Genomic DNA, 14,197 nt, shown 5'->3' with positions numbered 1-14,197 from the left:
GGAATGTGTGGTAAAGTGAGAATGGAAACGAAACGGAATGAAAATAACAAAATATTACTGTAACGGAAAATACAGAAAATTTTTAACATAAATTTTTGTTGTTTCCTTGCTTAGTGTGTATATTTGGTTGCTATCATCCGTGTAACAAATAACAACATTTATATATTATTTTTACCTCGTTTCATTTTTTATTTTTTGGTAAAATTTTTGTTTATGACCTTTTTTTGGCAACATTTATGTATGTTATGTGTGATATTAAATATTAAAAGTTTTATACGGTCATTAAATCCATGTTGTAAAGTTCTTAATTACATTTAAAGAAAAAAAGATCGAGAGGTGTCTAGGGACACCGGGTAGGAACTATGTCCCTTTCGTAACTTGTATATTATAATTGTATCGCTTACTTTTTTTATTTACAAGATACTTTTCTGAAAATTTAAGATAAAAAGTCAAATACTTGTTAATAACTATGAATTAGTTTAAAAAAGGCATACTTCTAATTTAGTAGTCAATCCAATATGTGAGTACATAACGTTTGGTTGATTTGGATATTTTTATGAAATAACATAAAAATAGCATTTCACTTACTTTAAATTATCTCTTTTTTTTCCTTTCTTCTGAGATCTTCTGATAACAGCACAATTTTTTTAAATAATATAACATAAAATGTTGAAAAAAGATACAAGTTGACTGTTAGAAAAAGATTTCTACATTTTCTAAAAATTGATGACAACCTGAATTGTTTGAAAAAGTTTTAGTTTCCTAGATAATCCAGATGTCGATTTTTAGTATCTGTTGCAGTTTTTTTGGTTTTAACTACCAACCAGCAAACAAATATCATGCGGTAAGGAATATAGTTCCAATAAACTTACAAGAAAATGAAGAAGCACCCAAACGGAGACCGAAACCATGATTTTTTAGATTAATGCTCTAAGCATCTGACCTATCTGAGCCGCGTTACTTCGTTTCTTGTGATAAGTATTGGTAAGCCAAAAAGTAGGCAAAACTGTGCCTTTTGTTTGTTGTTTCTCAATAAATATTTTGGTACTTACCTCAAATATAAAGCTTTTAAACTTTAAAATGTCTCCATCTTTAAACAAGAATCAACTTATGCACCTTGGTGTCTCTTTTTGGAATGCTCTAGGAACAAGTAAGGAATAAAAAATAAAAAAAACTCACTTTCATTTTTATGCCAAAATTTATTTTCATGCATGTATAGAATCGTTTATAAAAATACTTGGGCTTAATCAAATTACTTAATACATTTTATTCATTTGATAAACATTGCAAAACGATATTTTAAGAAGTTTTCTTCTTCTTATAATACCCATAGGATTGTAAGCGGGCTAACGTAATTTTCTATTCCCATAACATTTTTTTATATTTGTTTCAATTTAACGTACTATAATGAAAAAACAATTTGGAAATTGGAAATTGTAAATACAACATTGTTCTTATTAAAAAAAAACTTTTAAATAGATATAATAAAAAAAAATATGTACATGTAAAATAAATAATTTTTGTCTTGCTATGGGCATAGTGTCAGAAAATTAAAATTTTGTATACTTATAACTTGAGATAAACTTAATTAAAGTTCGGATCATTAACACGGAGAGCATATAGGAGAGGTTGTGTTTTTAACAACCTTTTTAATTCTAAAAAAGGTCTGTTTTAATACTAAAAAAACTGTCCGAAATTTTAAATTTTCAACTAACTGATTTTACTAATGAGTATTGTAGTTGACGAGAAACTATAATATGAACAATATGACTGTATAGCCGCCCATCGTACATTTATATAGTTTATATTGTAACAGTCGCGAAATGTAATTAAAATAAAGATTTTTCGGGTCATTTGGCCGTTAATGGGCTTCGATCGATACCAACAACGAAAGAAATGACTACGGGCGTACGTACATACACATACTTTATGACGACCCCAAAATCCAAAAAATTGATTTTACAATCCAAAAAATTGAATTGTTCTATTACATCCAAATTTCATCCAATTTTAATAAACCATTTATGGAATTATATTAATTTTTTGTCATATACTTTACAAATTTGTAGTCAAATTTAACCTACCTCTAAAAGTTGTGAAGAAAGGAGGAGCCTGGTACCGATATTTTGCACAAATATGAATGTAAGCTAAATTATAACATCAAAAATGAAAAGTTTGACCCAAGATTAGTGGGTTTCTAAAAAAATTTCATTCAGATCGGATAAAATTTGGGTGTATTATGCAAAAAATGGATTATTTTGAGCTTTATGACGTCATCAAAATCTAAAAAAATGAATTTTTCTCTATCACACCCAAATTATATCCAATTTTAATAAACAAAGTATGGAATCGTACTAGTTTAGGGTCATACGTTTCAAATTTGCGTTAATGCCTTGTCCTAACCATGAAACGTAAAGATATGTTGAAAATTTTTATAATTGTTTTCCATGGATACAAAATTACTTGGACAGCCATCTCTTGGTAGCTCGCCGTCTGGTCTTCTTTTCTTTCCTCTTACAGAAGGGTGATCTAAGGTACATTGTGGTACACCAGGGCACAACACTTCATTCTGCCAGTTGAAAATAAAAAACCAATTCGCTGGCCTATTAAATTTGGAAATTTTGTAGTACAAAAAAAAAAAAAAAACAATACTAGTTTAAAAATTCCTATTTTTATTTATTAAAAATTTTTTGTCTAAAAACATTCATTATTATTTATCAAACAAATTCAAATATAAAGAGGGTTTCATTGTAGAAGAGTGAATTCGTCAAAACACTTCTTTTCAGGACACCGATCGAAGTTTCTCCAATTTTTAAAATTTTTATACAATAATAATATATTAAAAACCAAAAAAAGTCACCATTCGATTCCCAATTGAAAATTACTTATAAAAATGCCCTTTACTACCAAAAAAATTTTTCACGTAAAATCTGTTTTCTGGTTTAATTTTGCTTTCGATTTCTGATGTACATTATTCGGCCATACATTTATTGAGTAAAATTATATGTATTTTATATGATTATGTTATTACTTTATATGATTTTTTTCAAGCACACGAACGCTCTCAAAATTAATTTATTGACCTTTAAAACTTATACATGGAACCTTTTTTCAAAACTGAAACTGAAAAATTTTTCAAAAGAAAATGGTTCTCTAGAATGTTGTTGGACCATCCCATTACTTTTTTGATACAATGTAAATGATGTTAGTTCGCTACAAGAAAACTATTTCATAAAATACACCAAGGATTTTCATTTTATATCTCAACAAAATATTTTGGCGAAACTCTATTATATAGTATCTCAAAATCAACAAATGGTCGGATAAAATCTTCTGCCATAAAGCCCTCGATATAAAAAAATAGGTTATTTAAAATAGGTTACAAAAATAGATATATATACATAGATAGATTATAGTTATATATACAACGTATTGATTTTATTTTATAAAATTTTATACAATTTTATGCCCGGCTGATTACGGGAGATGGAATGTTGAAATCGGAAATAAATGATTTATTTTTAGCAAGGAACATATCATAATACCAATTATATTATTTTCTATCGTTTATAGTAATTGATCTGTTTTAGTTTATTAAAACTATTTTGATACAAGTTTTTTAAACAGGAAGATCATAGAGGTTGGCTATATTATTGACTTTTGTTCATAGGTTAACACACAGTTTTAATAATCTCAACATTACTACAAATAATTGAAGAAACTTACATGTTTTGCTAAACACTTTTAGAAAATTTTTTAAACAAGGATGGCCTTTGCTGTCTAGGCGATCGCCAAAAACCGACTAGTTATAATTTCTGAAATTATGAGAAAATGAAAATGAATGAAATAAAAGTCAAATTACAACAAAAAAACTTTTACAAATAACACCGAATCTGCTTGTGTCATCATAGCTTTATTTTTTATAGGTAAATTGATCGAGAGTATTTTTACTAGAAAAGAGGCGATGATCTTCTAACGGTTGATCAAATTTTTCTGAAATATAAGAGCTATGTTCATTCTCTATCAAATTGCAAGCAAAAAAAAACAAAAGTTAAAATCGGTTCTTGCGTTAATGTGCTACGCTGCCACAAACGAATCGGTCAAACCTGATTTTATGTCGGATGTTTCTTTAACTTTTTAATTAAATTTTATAATTTGTTTCAATAAATTAAATAATGTAATGTTTATCAGCCAGCCAAAAAATTTATTTGCCTAACGCTATCAAATGCAAGACGTGCATCACCAAAAATCAATCAGGAAATAAATACGCGGAAATTAATTCGACTTAAAATTTCGAAAACGCTGTAAGCATTCGTTATATAAATTTCTATCAAATTACTTACATCAACCTTTCTAAATCATTTATTTTTTTTATAGTAATAATAGACAATGGATATTATTTTAGACAACTTTTTTATTTTTACCCGACTGTCAAGGAGTAGTTATGTTTTTCGAGCGTATCTTGCATGTATGTATGCATGTATATTTGTTTGTAAATTCCTTTATTACCAAGTATTTTAAAAACGACTCGATGGATTTCGACAGTAAAGTATCGTTATATTCGCCTTAAAAATCCTAAGTTTCGTTAAATAGGTGTTTGAAATAGTAATACGCCAATAAGAAAAAAATTAACCAAACCTATCCAGTAGGATATCAAAATGAAAGAAATTAAAAGAGAAAGAAAAATATAAAATTAAGTTATACATATGTTAAAATTAAATTTGGAAGAAGCAATTGGTTTAAAAGAGTTTAATATCTTAAGTACAATAAGAGGGTATTTAATGCCGAACATTTTTCAATTGCAGCTTTAACAGTCAAGGTCCATTAAAATCAAGACCGTCTTAAATCTTCCCAATAATGTCTGTTGAATTGTAAACTATTGGACTTTTTTTTTAGATTCTATTTGGTGTAGTCGGGTTTTTGATTTTTAAATAATATATTTTTAAATTTGATTTTTTGAATTTCAATTCGCTATTTTTTGTCAATAAAACTACAAATATTAATTGTTTCCTGTAAATATTTTCTAATAATAATTTTATATTAATATTGTGACCCCATTGTTTTATTCAACAAGGGAAAATAAACAATTGACTAAGTTAATTGTTGACATGCATAGACAGCGTTTAATATTAGTCCTTGCAATATTTTTTATAAATTTGATTCGTTTAAAAAATAAAAATATTTATAGAAAATATACTGGAGGCCGTACTTGAAACTAAATTTAACATATCTTGATATATCTCATATATACTGAATATAAAGTTATTTTTATGCTAGATAATACCATGCAAAAAAATTACAAATTTACGCTATAATCCGTTTATTACCGTATTTATAAATACAAAACTAATGGTTTAGTTACTCACTTTAACTAACTGCTTTCAATTTTTTAAGTTTAGTAATTTTTTTGAGCTTTGTCCAAAAAAAAATTAGCCTTAAAGTAACTTGTAAATTAGGTGCTCAGGAAAAAATGTTCGAATAAAAAACACTTCTAGCTGAAAGGCATAAGAATCTATTACGAAAAAAATGTAATAATAAAAAAAAAACCTGTTGAACCTGTTGAGCTAAATCCTGTTTGACCATGCAGACGTTTAAAAGACTGAATGCTGTCTGAGGTTATAAATTTTACATCCCGTTCTTGAAATAATAATTTTACATCCCGTTCGCATTTAACTTCATATTAAACACCCTCATATTTTCGTTATTTATGGGAATATCAATTTGAAACTTTGCACTGACCGAAATCAGAATTTTAAACTCAGCCTACTACAAATTGTCAAATAGAACCGATTCTTAATCTTTTGCCTAGAGTTAGAGATGGTTAGAGAGATCGAAAAAATTTATTGGAAAAAGTTGCTTAGAATATTTTTTATACAAATATTCCAATTTTTATGACAAAATTCGCATTTTTAATTTTTTCATTATTTTGGTCTTTACTCAAATTTATTACAAGTTTATTGAAATATTTGAATACATAACACTATTAAATTATCCATTTGTCCAGTTTTTACATGCCATAGCACACTACTTATAAAAGTTTATTTTATAATTAGTGTTCTATGGAATGTAAAAATTGGATTACCATGAAAATCGGTATATGGGAATAAAAAATATTCTAAACAACTTTTCCTAACAGTTTTTTTTTGTTGATATCTTTAATAATCTCTGACGCTAGGTAAAATATTAAGAATCGGCTGTATTAAAAATGTGGTTCATCACCTTGTATGACAGGGAAGGTGTTAAGATGAAGTGCAACACACGATATAATACCTGAAAACAGTCTCGTATTTTATAACTAAATATTTTCTTCTTTTTGTTTTACAGAAGCGAGAGCAGAAATTCAAGGACCTAGTGAGAAGTTCCTAAAACCAGGTTCATCGTTACGTTTACAATGCACAGTTGTACAAAGTACAGAATTACCATTGTACGTATTCTGGTATCATAATAATCGTATGATTAATTATGATTTAGACAGAGGTATAAATGTCACTACAGAATTGGCCGCAAAGGTCAGTACATTAAGTATAACATCAGCAACAACAAAGCATACAGGGAATTATACTTGTGTGCCAAGTAATGCACAGCCGGCAAGCACCTATGTCCATATACTAAATGGTAAGTATCTCTAACTATTTATTATATAGATATCTACAATTGTTGTAATAATATCTAATATCTAGATATTAAATACCATTATGATATTTTATCTTAACTGTGCAAACTTAATTAAATTTTATTTTCTATATCAATCTAAGTCCTTCGAAAATTGTTATCTTAAAATAATGGAATATTAGACCCTAATACGTGTCGTACACTTCTGGACAACTCATTTTGTGATTTTTGTTTAAAGAAGGCTGAAAAGTAATGCAGTATTGCCTAAAAAGAAGAGAAAGTCGGTGTACCGCATTGATATTCACGCGGTTGCCCTCATTGAATTTAAAAACAAAGAAGTGAAAATTTAACTTTTTTGCGAAAATAAGCCCAGAAATTATGTTGAATAACTCCAGGATTCAGTATTCCAAAAACATCGCCTAGGGTGATAATAAAATCACCTACTGCACATTTTACAAAAAGAGGCCGTTCATTTATACTGTTTTATTCTATTCTCTATCAATTTTAGAATAAGACAATGCAGAAACTATGTTTTAATCACCACTATCTTTTACAAACAATATAAACCATTCGTTGTTCTTAACCTAACAATAAATTTTACCTAAACTGTCTACAATTTAAATTTATGCATTGAATATTGCATAAAACCCAAATAAATAAAATAATAGCACGAATCCGCTCTAATTATGTAATAAAATATGCATGAAATAAATTATTTTATTGTTAACAAAATATAAAATCTATTAGAATGGAAAATGGAACATCTGAAATATAAAGGTAATTAGAAATTCATCTGTTATAAAACTTTTAAGAAAACGTATCTGTTTTGAAAAAGTATTTGACTGATTGTTCTCTGGCACAATTTCACACAATCTCCAGTACATTTTATAGCCAGTAAAGCTGTGTCATTTTCTCAATTTATTAGAAGGTTTTGCAACCTAAAACCCAGAAATAGAGAATAGATAAAAATATTGGGCTTAATTTTGATATAACATTGTTTTTGTGAAAAATTCTATTTATAGAGGATAACTTTTGTAGATAAGATAAAGTTCACACAGCATTGACCGTTTAACTGAGAAATATGCAACATTGTAAAAGTCATTTACAATGACTAGAAATTTAAGAGGCCCTGCAATACCTACTAGCTTTTAGTTCTTGAATACACGGTAAGAAATGTATGGCGCTTACTACAAGGCTGGTATGTCATAGAGACAGATACTATAGTATCTATATTAACATAAATAGTGTTACATGATTGAATAGGGGGCATCCACCAAAAGTATTATGATATCAACAGCCAGTATGGGCCTGACGCCTGTAATAGACTCGTCTGCCATAACTATTGCTAATGTTACTATTCCCTCAATGATGAAAGCATTATGGCGTTCACTCTGAAACTGAAATAGTAATATTCACAAATTTATTACTCTGTACGACAATTACCTCTTTGCACTATCAGAATATGAATATTTGGTACTTGTATGGATATTTAATGTTCTTTCAGTATAGTATGAAAATTTTAAATTGTCCGGCAAGCTAACAATATTAATTGAGGTCGATATTCACATAAAAAAATAATCGAACTAAAATCATTAAATTGGATAATTGAAACAACGCGATGTCAGTTGTACTGCTACTTAAAAATTGCAATTTTTAAGGTGCTGAAAGACAAACAACGTAATTTACCTAAAAGAGTACCTTAGATGTCGTAGGAAACCCAGTTGGAAGGAAATATCGATATAAATTATGTATTAAAAAGGGCAGGCACAATATTTGAATGGAATATAATCGTTCCAAAATAAATGAAGCAATAGTAATAAAATTACAATTTATAATCAGCAACTATGAAAAGACAAAGCGGCAAAAAAAGCGTCAGCATTTGTATAATAATAACATACACATATAGAAAGAGTCCGGATAGACCTGTAATTAGCGCAGTAAAGCCGGTGGTACCTGGTTTATATCCAGCTGAAGCTATCGTTATATTTTTAATTAAAAAATAGTTTCATGATTATGCAAATGTTTTGCCTTCACATCCACCAAAATGATATGAAACTTCGTTCCAAAATATTTTTAATACTATATCCATAAAGGGTCTAATTTTTTTTAGAATTATTTCCTTTAATGAAGATAGAACATTTGTCATTTAAACACATAATATTATGTTACACTTTTTGCGGTCCATTTCTACTGAGCCAAATGTACAAGCGCAAAGAAACTTCGTTCCAAAAGCCAAATCTTTTTGCCACTATACTTGAGTTGCTTTATCGAAACCAACTTTTTGAACTTTAATGTGTGTTTTCGAGCCAAATAGAACAATTTACTTGATTTAAATTTATATTTTTGCTAAATATAAGTTATTTTAAATCAGAATTAAAAGACTACTTATAAAGTTTTTTTTTTTTTTTTTGAATTATTCCCTTTATTTAAGAATGTTTTTCATTCAATTTCAATGAATGCGTCATACCTAGTTCTTAATTAATAAACAATTTAAACATTAACACATTCAAATCACTACCGTGCAGTTAATTAACAAAATAATTTTGATTTTCAAATATTAAACTTGATAATTTCATAATAAACACATAATAATATAATTAAATATACTTCATTCATATTTAATCTATGATGTTGGTACCTACCTATCCGATCAATCCATATCTATTCTATGTATTATTATGAATACTTAATCACTGCTATTTAATCAACAAAATGTTTGATTGGTTGGTAATTTAAATAATCCCAATATTAACTGTTTCAAATTATTCATGGGCATTGATGTATGTACAATTAAATACTCGATGTAAATAGAACAGTACAAAATCATTGTTAATTGTCATTTTAACCATCAAAAAATTATTAATAAATTCGAAAGAAAAAATATTCTGTTAAATTTATACTAGGTAAAAATAGTCAGGCAACCAAGCGTACGGATATTTTATTTTTGCATTGCCCATGAACTGTACAATTAATTTAATACAAGACTGGTTATATATATATTCGTGTACTTTTGAGCTGGTTTCATCTGCCAAATTCTAAATATACATATAGACCCAGCCACGCGTTGCTGTGACTAATTTTCTTGTTATATTACATTGTAGTAAACTATTCGAGGAGAAAAGTAATTTTAGCTTATATGAAACGTTTGCATTTTTAACATAGGGCCATCTATTGCATATTTACTCAATCCAGTCAACAGATATCGCCATCTGCTAGAATCGTTTGGAGCTAACAGATAATTGTGACTGTCAAACAATAATTTGCATTAAAATAATATTGCGACTATAAATTGAGATGTAAGCTATCCTTTCAAGTTGGATCAAATTGCACACGGTGTGCAAATCAAATTTAAAATCTTTTCAGTAGTTTAGTCCATAGCGGACAAGCAACGTGAACCGTGATTTTTTATATAAAGATATATTTTTGAGTAATCAAAAATCATATACGTTAAGAAATTAAAAAACGAAAATCTGTCTTACAATTTTTCCGAAAACTCTACTTATGGGATTATAAGCAGTATTAAATTTTAAAATCAAATCAAGTTCACACTCAGCCGTCATACACCTGATATTTCAACTATTTAGAGCCTAGGTTCGATTCCGGTTAAGGTGTACATACATGTCGTTTATTAAGTAAAATGAAAGTTATTCGTTTTTAATTTCAACCTTAGCGGATCTAACTAAATAACGTTAATAAAAATGTTTTTACATTAAACTACCTTTGGTAGGACTTAAGCCCCAAAAATCTGCCAAAAGTCTTAAATCAATCGCTATGAGAGAACATGAATGTTTGATTAAAGAAGTAAACATCAAAAATAGCATATCATTTAAATTTTCTATAATTTTATCTGCTAATGGATAATAAATATTAGTTCCATGTATTAATTAAAACTAATCAATAATAGTCGTACGTTGCTATACTGTAATAAAATTAAAAATAAAATTGATAGGTAATGTATTTAAATGAAATATTAATGAAGTATATAATGTAGTTACTTTCAAGTTAAAACTTTATACCTACACATCACATTTATAACGTCACATCCATTTAATTTATATCATTCTAATTTATACTACTCAAAACTCACAATTCAGCAAAAAGTTATGACTTAGCCTGGTGAATGTGAAGAATACAAATTATGGATTGTCAAAATATACAGGCGGCTAGAAAGCATTCGATTTTTGAAAACAAGTAAAAATATATTTCTTTATATACTGTACTTATCCAATCTACTCGAATTGATCAATTCTCTTTGAACGATCCGTGTTGAAGCAGTTGTTCACTTGGAAACTTTTGAACATTACGACCAAAATTATGTCATTAGATTAACTATAATTGTGTTAGGTAAGTCCCCAAAATAACATTAAACACATGAATGAGGTAGCTAAAACTGAATTTGAGAAATAAAATACGCTCCCTTTTGGGTTTCTTTGTCAATCAACCTACATTGCTCGGTAGGTATAGAGTTGTATTCAAGAGCTCCATCACAATAGATCTATAAGGAAGTTTACATGCCGTGGGACACGCGATAGAAATTATGTTTCTTTCGTTTATTATAAACGTAGCGCTCAATTTTTTATTTACAAGATATTTTTCTGAAAATTTAAGTTATTCATTTTAGAAGACAAATTTTTGTTTAAATTAGTTGTAATATTAGTTTAAAAAAATTTAATCCTTCTGGTTTAGTAATTAATATGCTTACTTTACCTGCATTTGGTTTGATCAAGATATTTATTATGGCATAACAAAGTTACCTTCTACTTATTTTAAATTATATCTACTATCTAAAACTTCTGTTAATTCACTTTCACAACTCTTTTTTTTTGCCTAACCCAAAATTTTGACAATAAATTCGAAATAGCAAATTATATAAATATTTTTGCATATTCTCAAAGTTAATGTTTCCTAGGTGAAAATGGTCGGTCTTTTTTTTTAGTTGCACTTGTTTTGGTTTTACCTCTCAACCAGCAAACAAATCAGAACGAAAACGTGCGATAAGGAACATAGCTCCAAAAAAAAAATAAAATAATGATTAGATTTTTTAATTTCTGGTTCAAGTATTTCAGTAACAGTTTCGAAATAATATTCAGAACAAATGCAAATAATCTTATGATCAGAGGAATGTTCATAAAACTACAAAATTAAAGTAAATAAGAATCCACTTTAATGTTTCTAAATCTTGCCATCATAATTTCATAGCTTTTGATTTCCGCAAAATAAAATTTAAGGAGAAGAGGATGAAAGTTTTTGTATTTCATGATAATTGAACGTTTCACAACATCATTTCCTCCTATTTAACTATTTACTACTAAATTACCCAAAAACTAAACAGATTCAGAAGCTATAGACCAAGCAAATTGAGAAAATTTGAATCCTTTACTTTAATGCTCATGTGAGTTCAAGCCTTTTTATAATTTACCCAACAATTCACTTAAAATTGAGAGATTTTAAAGTGAAATTTATATGCTTGTAACAGTTTCTAGTCAAATTATAAAATAACATTTATTTAAAACTCAACTTAATGGCTTTATAAAAATAAAAAGCTTGGTTCGTATACTTGCAATTTAATATATACATACAAATATCAATATTTAAATAGTAAATTATTATATTTTAAAATGATGAGAGATAGATGATTAAGTATATTTCGCTACTACTCACTAGTGAGTCAGTCGTTTAGTGAAATGAATGTATAATAGAATGAAATGCATTATAGTATTAGGTTGTGCATTAAAATGCAATTTCATATTTATTTGGTCGATGATATTGAAATCAAAGTAATAATAAAACAAACATTTGAATATTATATTGGAAAATTGAAAGAAGGGGAAGGTGTACTACCCATAATCTAAATATACATTTATGTGTTTTTAAAACCATGCATTAAAATATAATAGTAGGAGAGACGGTATAAGGTCGATCTTCACCCATCTGACCCAATATATTTTTTATGAAATATTGTTTTTTAAATATTCCTACCATAGTTTTTTTATCGAAAAATATTCATGACTATTTAATATACATAGTATATTAAGTTTAGTCTCAAGTTTGTAACGCTTAAAAATATTGATGATACGAAAAAAATTTTGGTATAGGCGTTCACAGAATCATCTAATTAGTCCATTTTCGGTTGTCCGTCCGTCCGCCTGTCAACACGATAATTCCAAACGAAAAATGATATCAAGCTGAAATTTTTACAGCACACTCAGGACGTAAAAAGTGAAGTCAAAATCGTAAATGAGCAACATAGGTCAATTGGGTCTTGGATAAGACCCATCTTGTAAACTTTTAGAGATAGAACAAAAGTTTAAATGTTCCTTATCAAAAAATAAACAACTTTTGTTTGAAACATTTTTTTGTAAACATCACTGTTTACTCACGAGAGCACACATTAGATGCAAGTATAGTATATATTAATAAGGGAATGTCAGTTATGTATGTGTGACATGTATAGGTATATGTGTAATGTGATAGAGTAAACAACACTGTCTATACATAGTATTTCAACAATTAACTCAGTCAATTGTTTGTTTTCGTTGTTTCTTTTGGCATTACGTATATTACCCTATTAGTTAAACACGCAATATAAAAATTAAAAATATATTTCTTCTGATACCAATTTCGATTGATTAGCAGATTGGTGTCGATCTGTCCATATCATATGAACAGGTAGATCACTATAGATAACTACGCTGACCTGTTAACCAATCGAAATTGGTATCAGAAGAAAGATAATTTAAATGCGAAAATAATGGTATAGGCTTACCTGAAAAAAACCGTTCAGGAAAAAAATTAATGAAAATTTATTGAATTAAAAAGAGTCATGAATACTTTTCGATAGAAAAACTATGGATAGGAGTGTTTAAAAATTTATAAAATTTCATAAAAAATCGTCTCATCTGGTTATCAGATGAATTAAGATCGACCTCACATGAAGTGTGTTCCATGACAGAATATCATAATGCATCAAAGGTCACATTCTTATGTAACTAGAATCACTCCCAATGAATAACGATTGTGCTTGAAGATGTTTTCATCAATATGTAATCATTACAATTCGCCGCCATACAATAATGTATGTGATTGAAACACTGTAAGTTTTTTATAAATTCTAACTGAATGAGGTTTCTTTTTCCCCCTTTTATTACATTTTTCTTTGCTTGTTAACCCGCAAAAGTAATTGTAATATTTAATGCGTTTATCATTTATCCATGATGCATCAAGTTGCTTGAACCGAGGTGCACTAGAGTGCGCCATTTCACATTTTACGTTGTGCTTAAAACTGAAATACGATATATCAACAAAATTCCCAATAATAAATAGTGATTTAGACCTCGTAACTCAATATTTCACTTTATAAATAGGTGAATTGTAAAAGCAAAATTTTTTCTTTGAAACATGATATTTGTTCTCTATATGAAAATAAATACACACGGATAACACAGGTATGCAAAATTGACCTTCTTAAAAATTGTTTGTTGTAGAAGTATCAACATTTGATAATTTTGGGGCGCTAAATTTGAATATGCTATTTTTTTTTTATCGCGTAACTTTGAGTGATAGGTTGCATCCCAATTTCCTAAAA

At 28.0% G+C, this 14,197-nt stretch overlaps 1 protein-coding gene across 2 annotated transcripts in view; it reads left to right on the top strand.

Annotated features, from left to right (window-relative positions):
* Positions 1 to 14,197, top strand: part of LOC123297434 — a 700,259-nt gene that overhangs the window by 618,847 nt on the left and 67,215 nt on the right. For both annotated transcript variants that reach the window (XM_044879092.1, XM_044879093.1), the window contains exon 5: positions 6,325 to 6,615. In XM_044879092.1, coding sequence (XP_044735027.1) covers positions 6,325 to 6,615 — 291 coding nt within the window. The remainder of the gene's footprint in view (positions 1 to 6,324; positions 6,616 to 14,197) is intronic.

This window comes from Chrysoperla carnea, chromosome 4, assembly GCF_905475395.1.
Source record: "Chrysoperla carnea chromosome 4, inChrCarn1.1, whole genome shotgun sequence".
NCBI classification, from domain to species: Eukaryota; Metazoa; Arthropoda; class Insecta; order Neuroptera; family Chrysopidae; genus Chrysoperla; species Chrysoperla carnea.
This window is presented reverse-complemented; position numbering and strand designations above follow the sequence as displayed.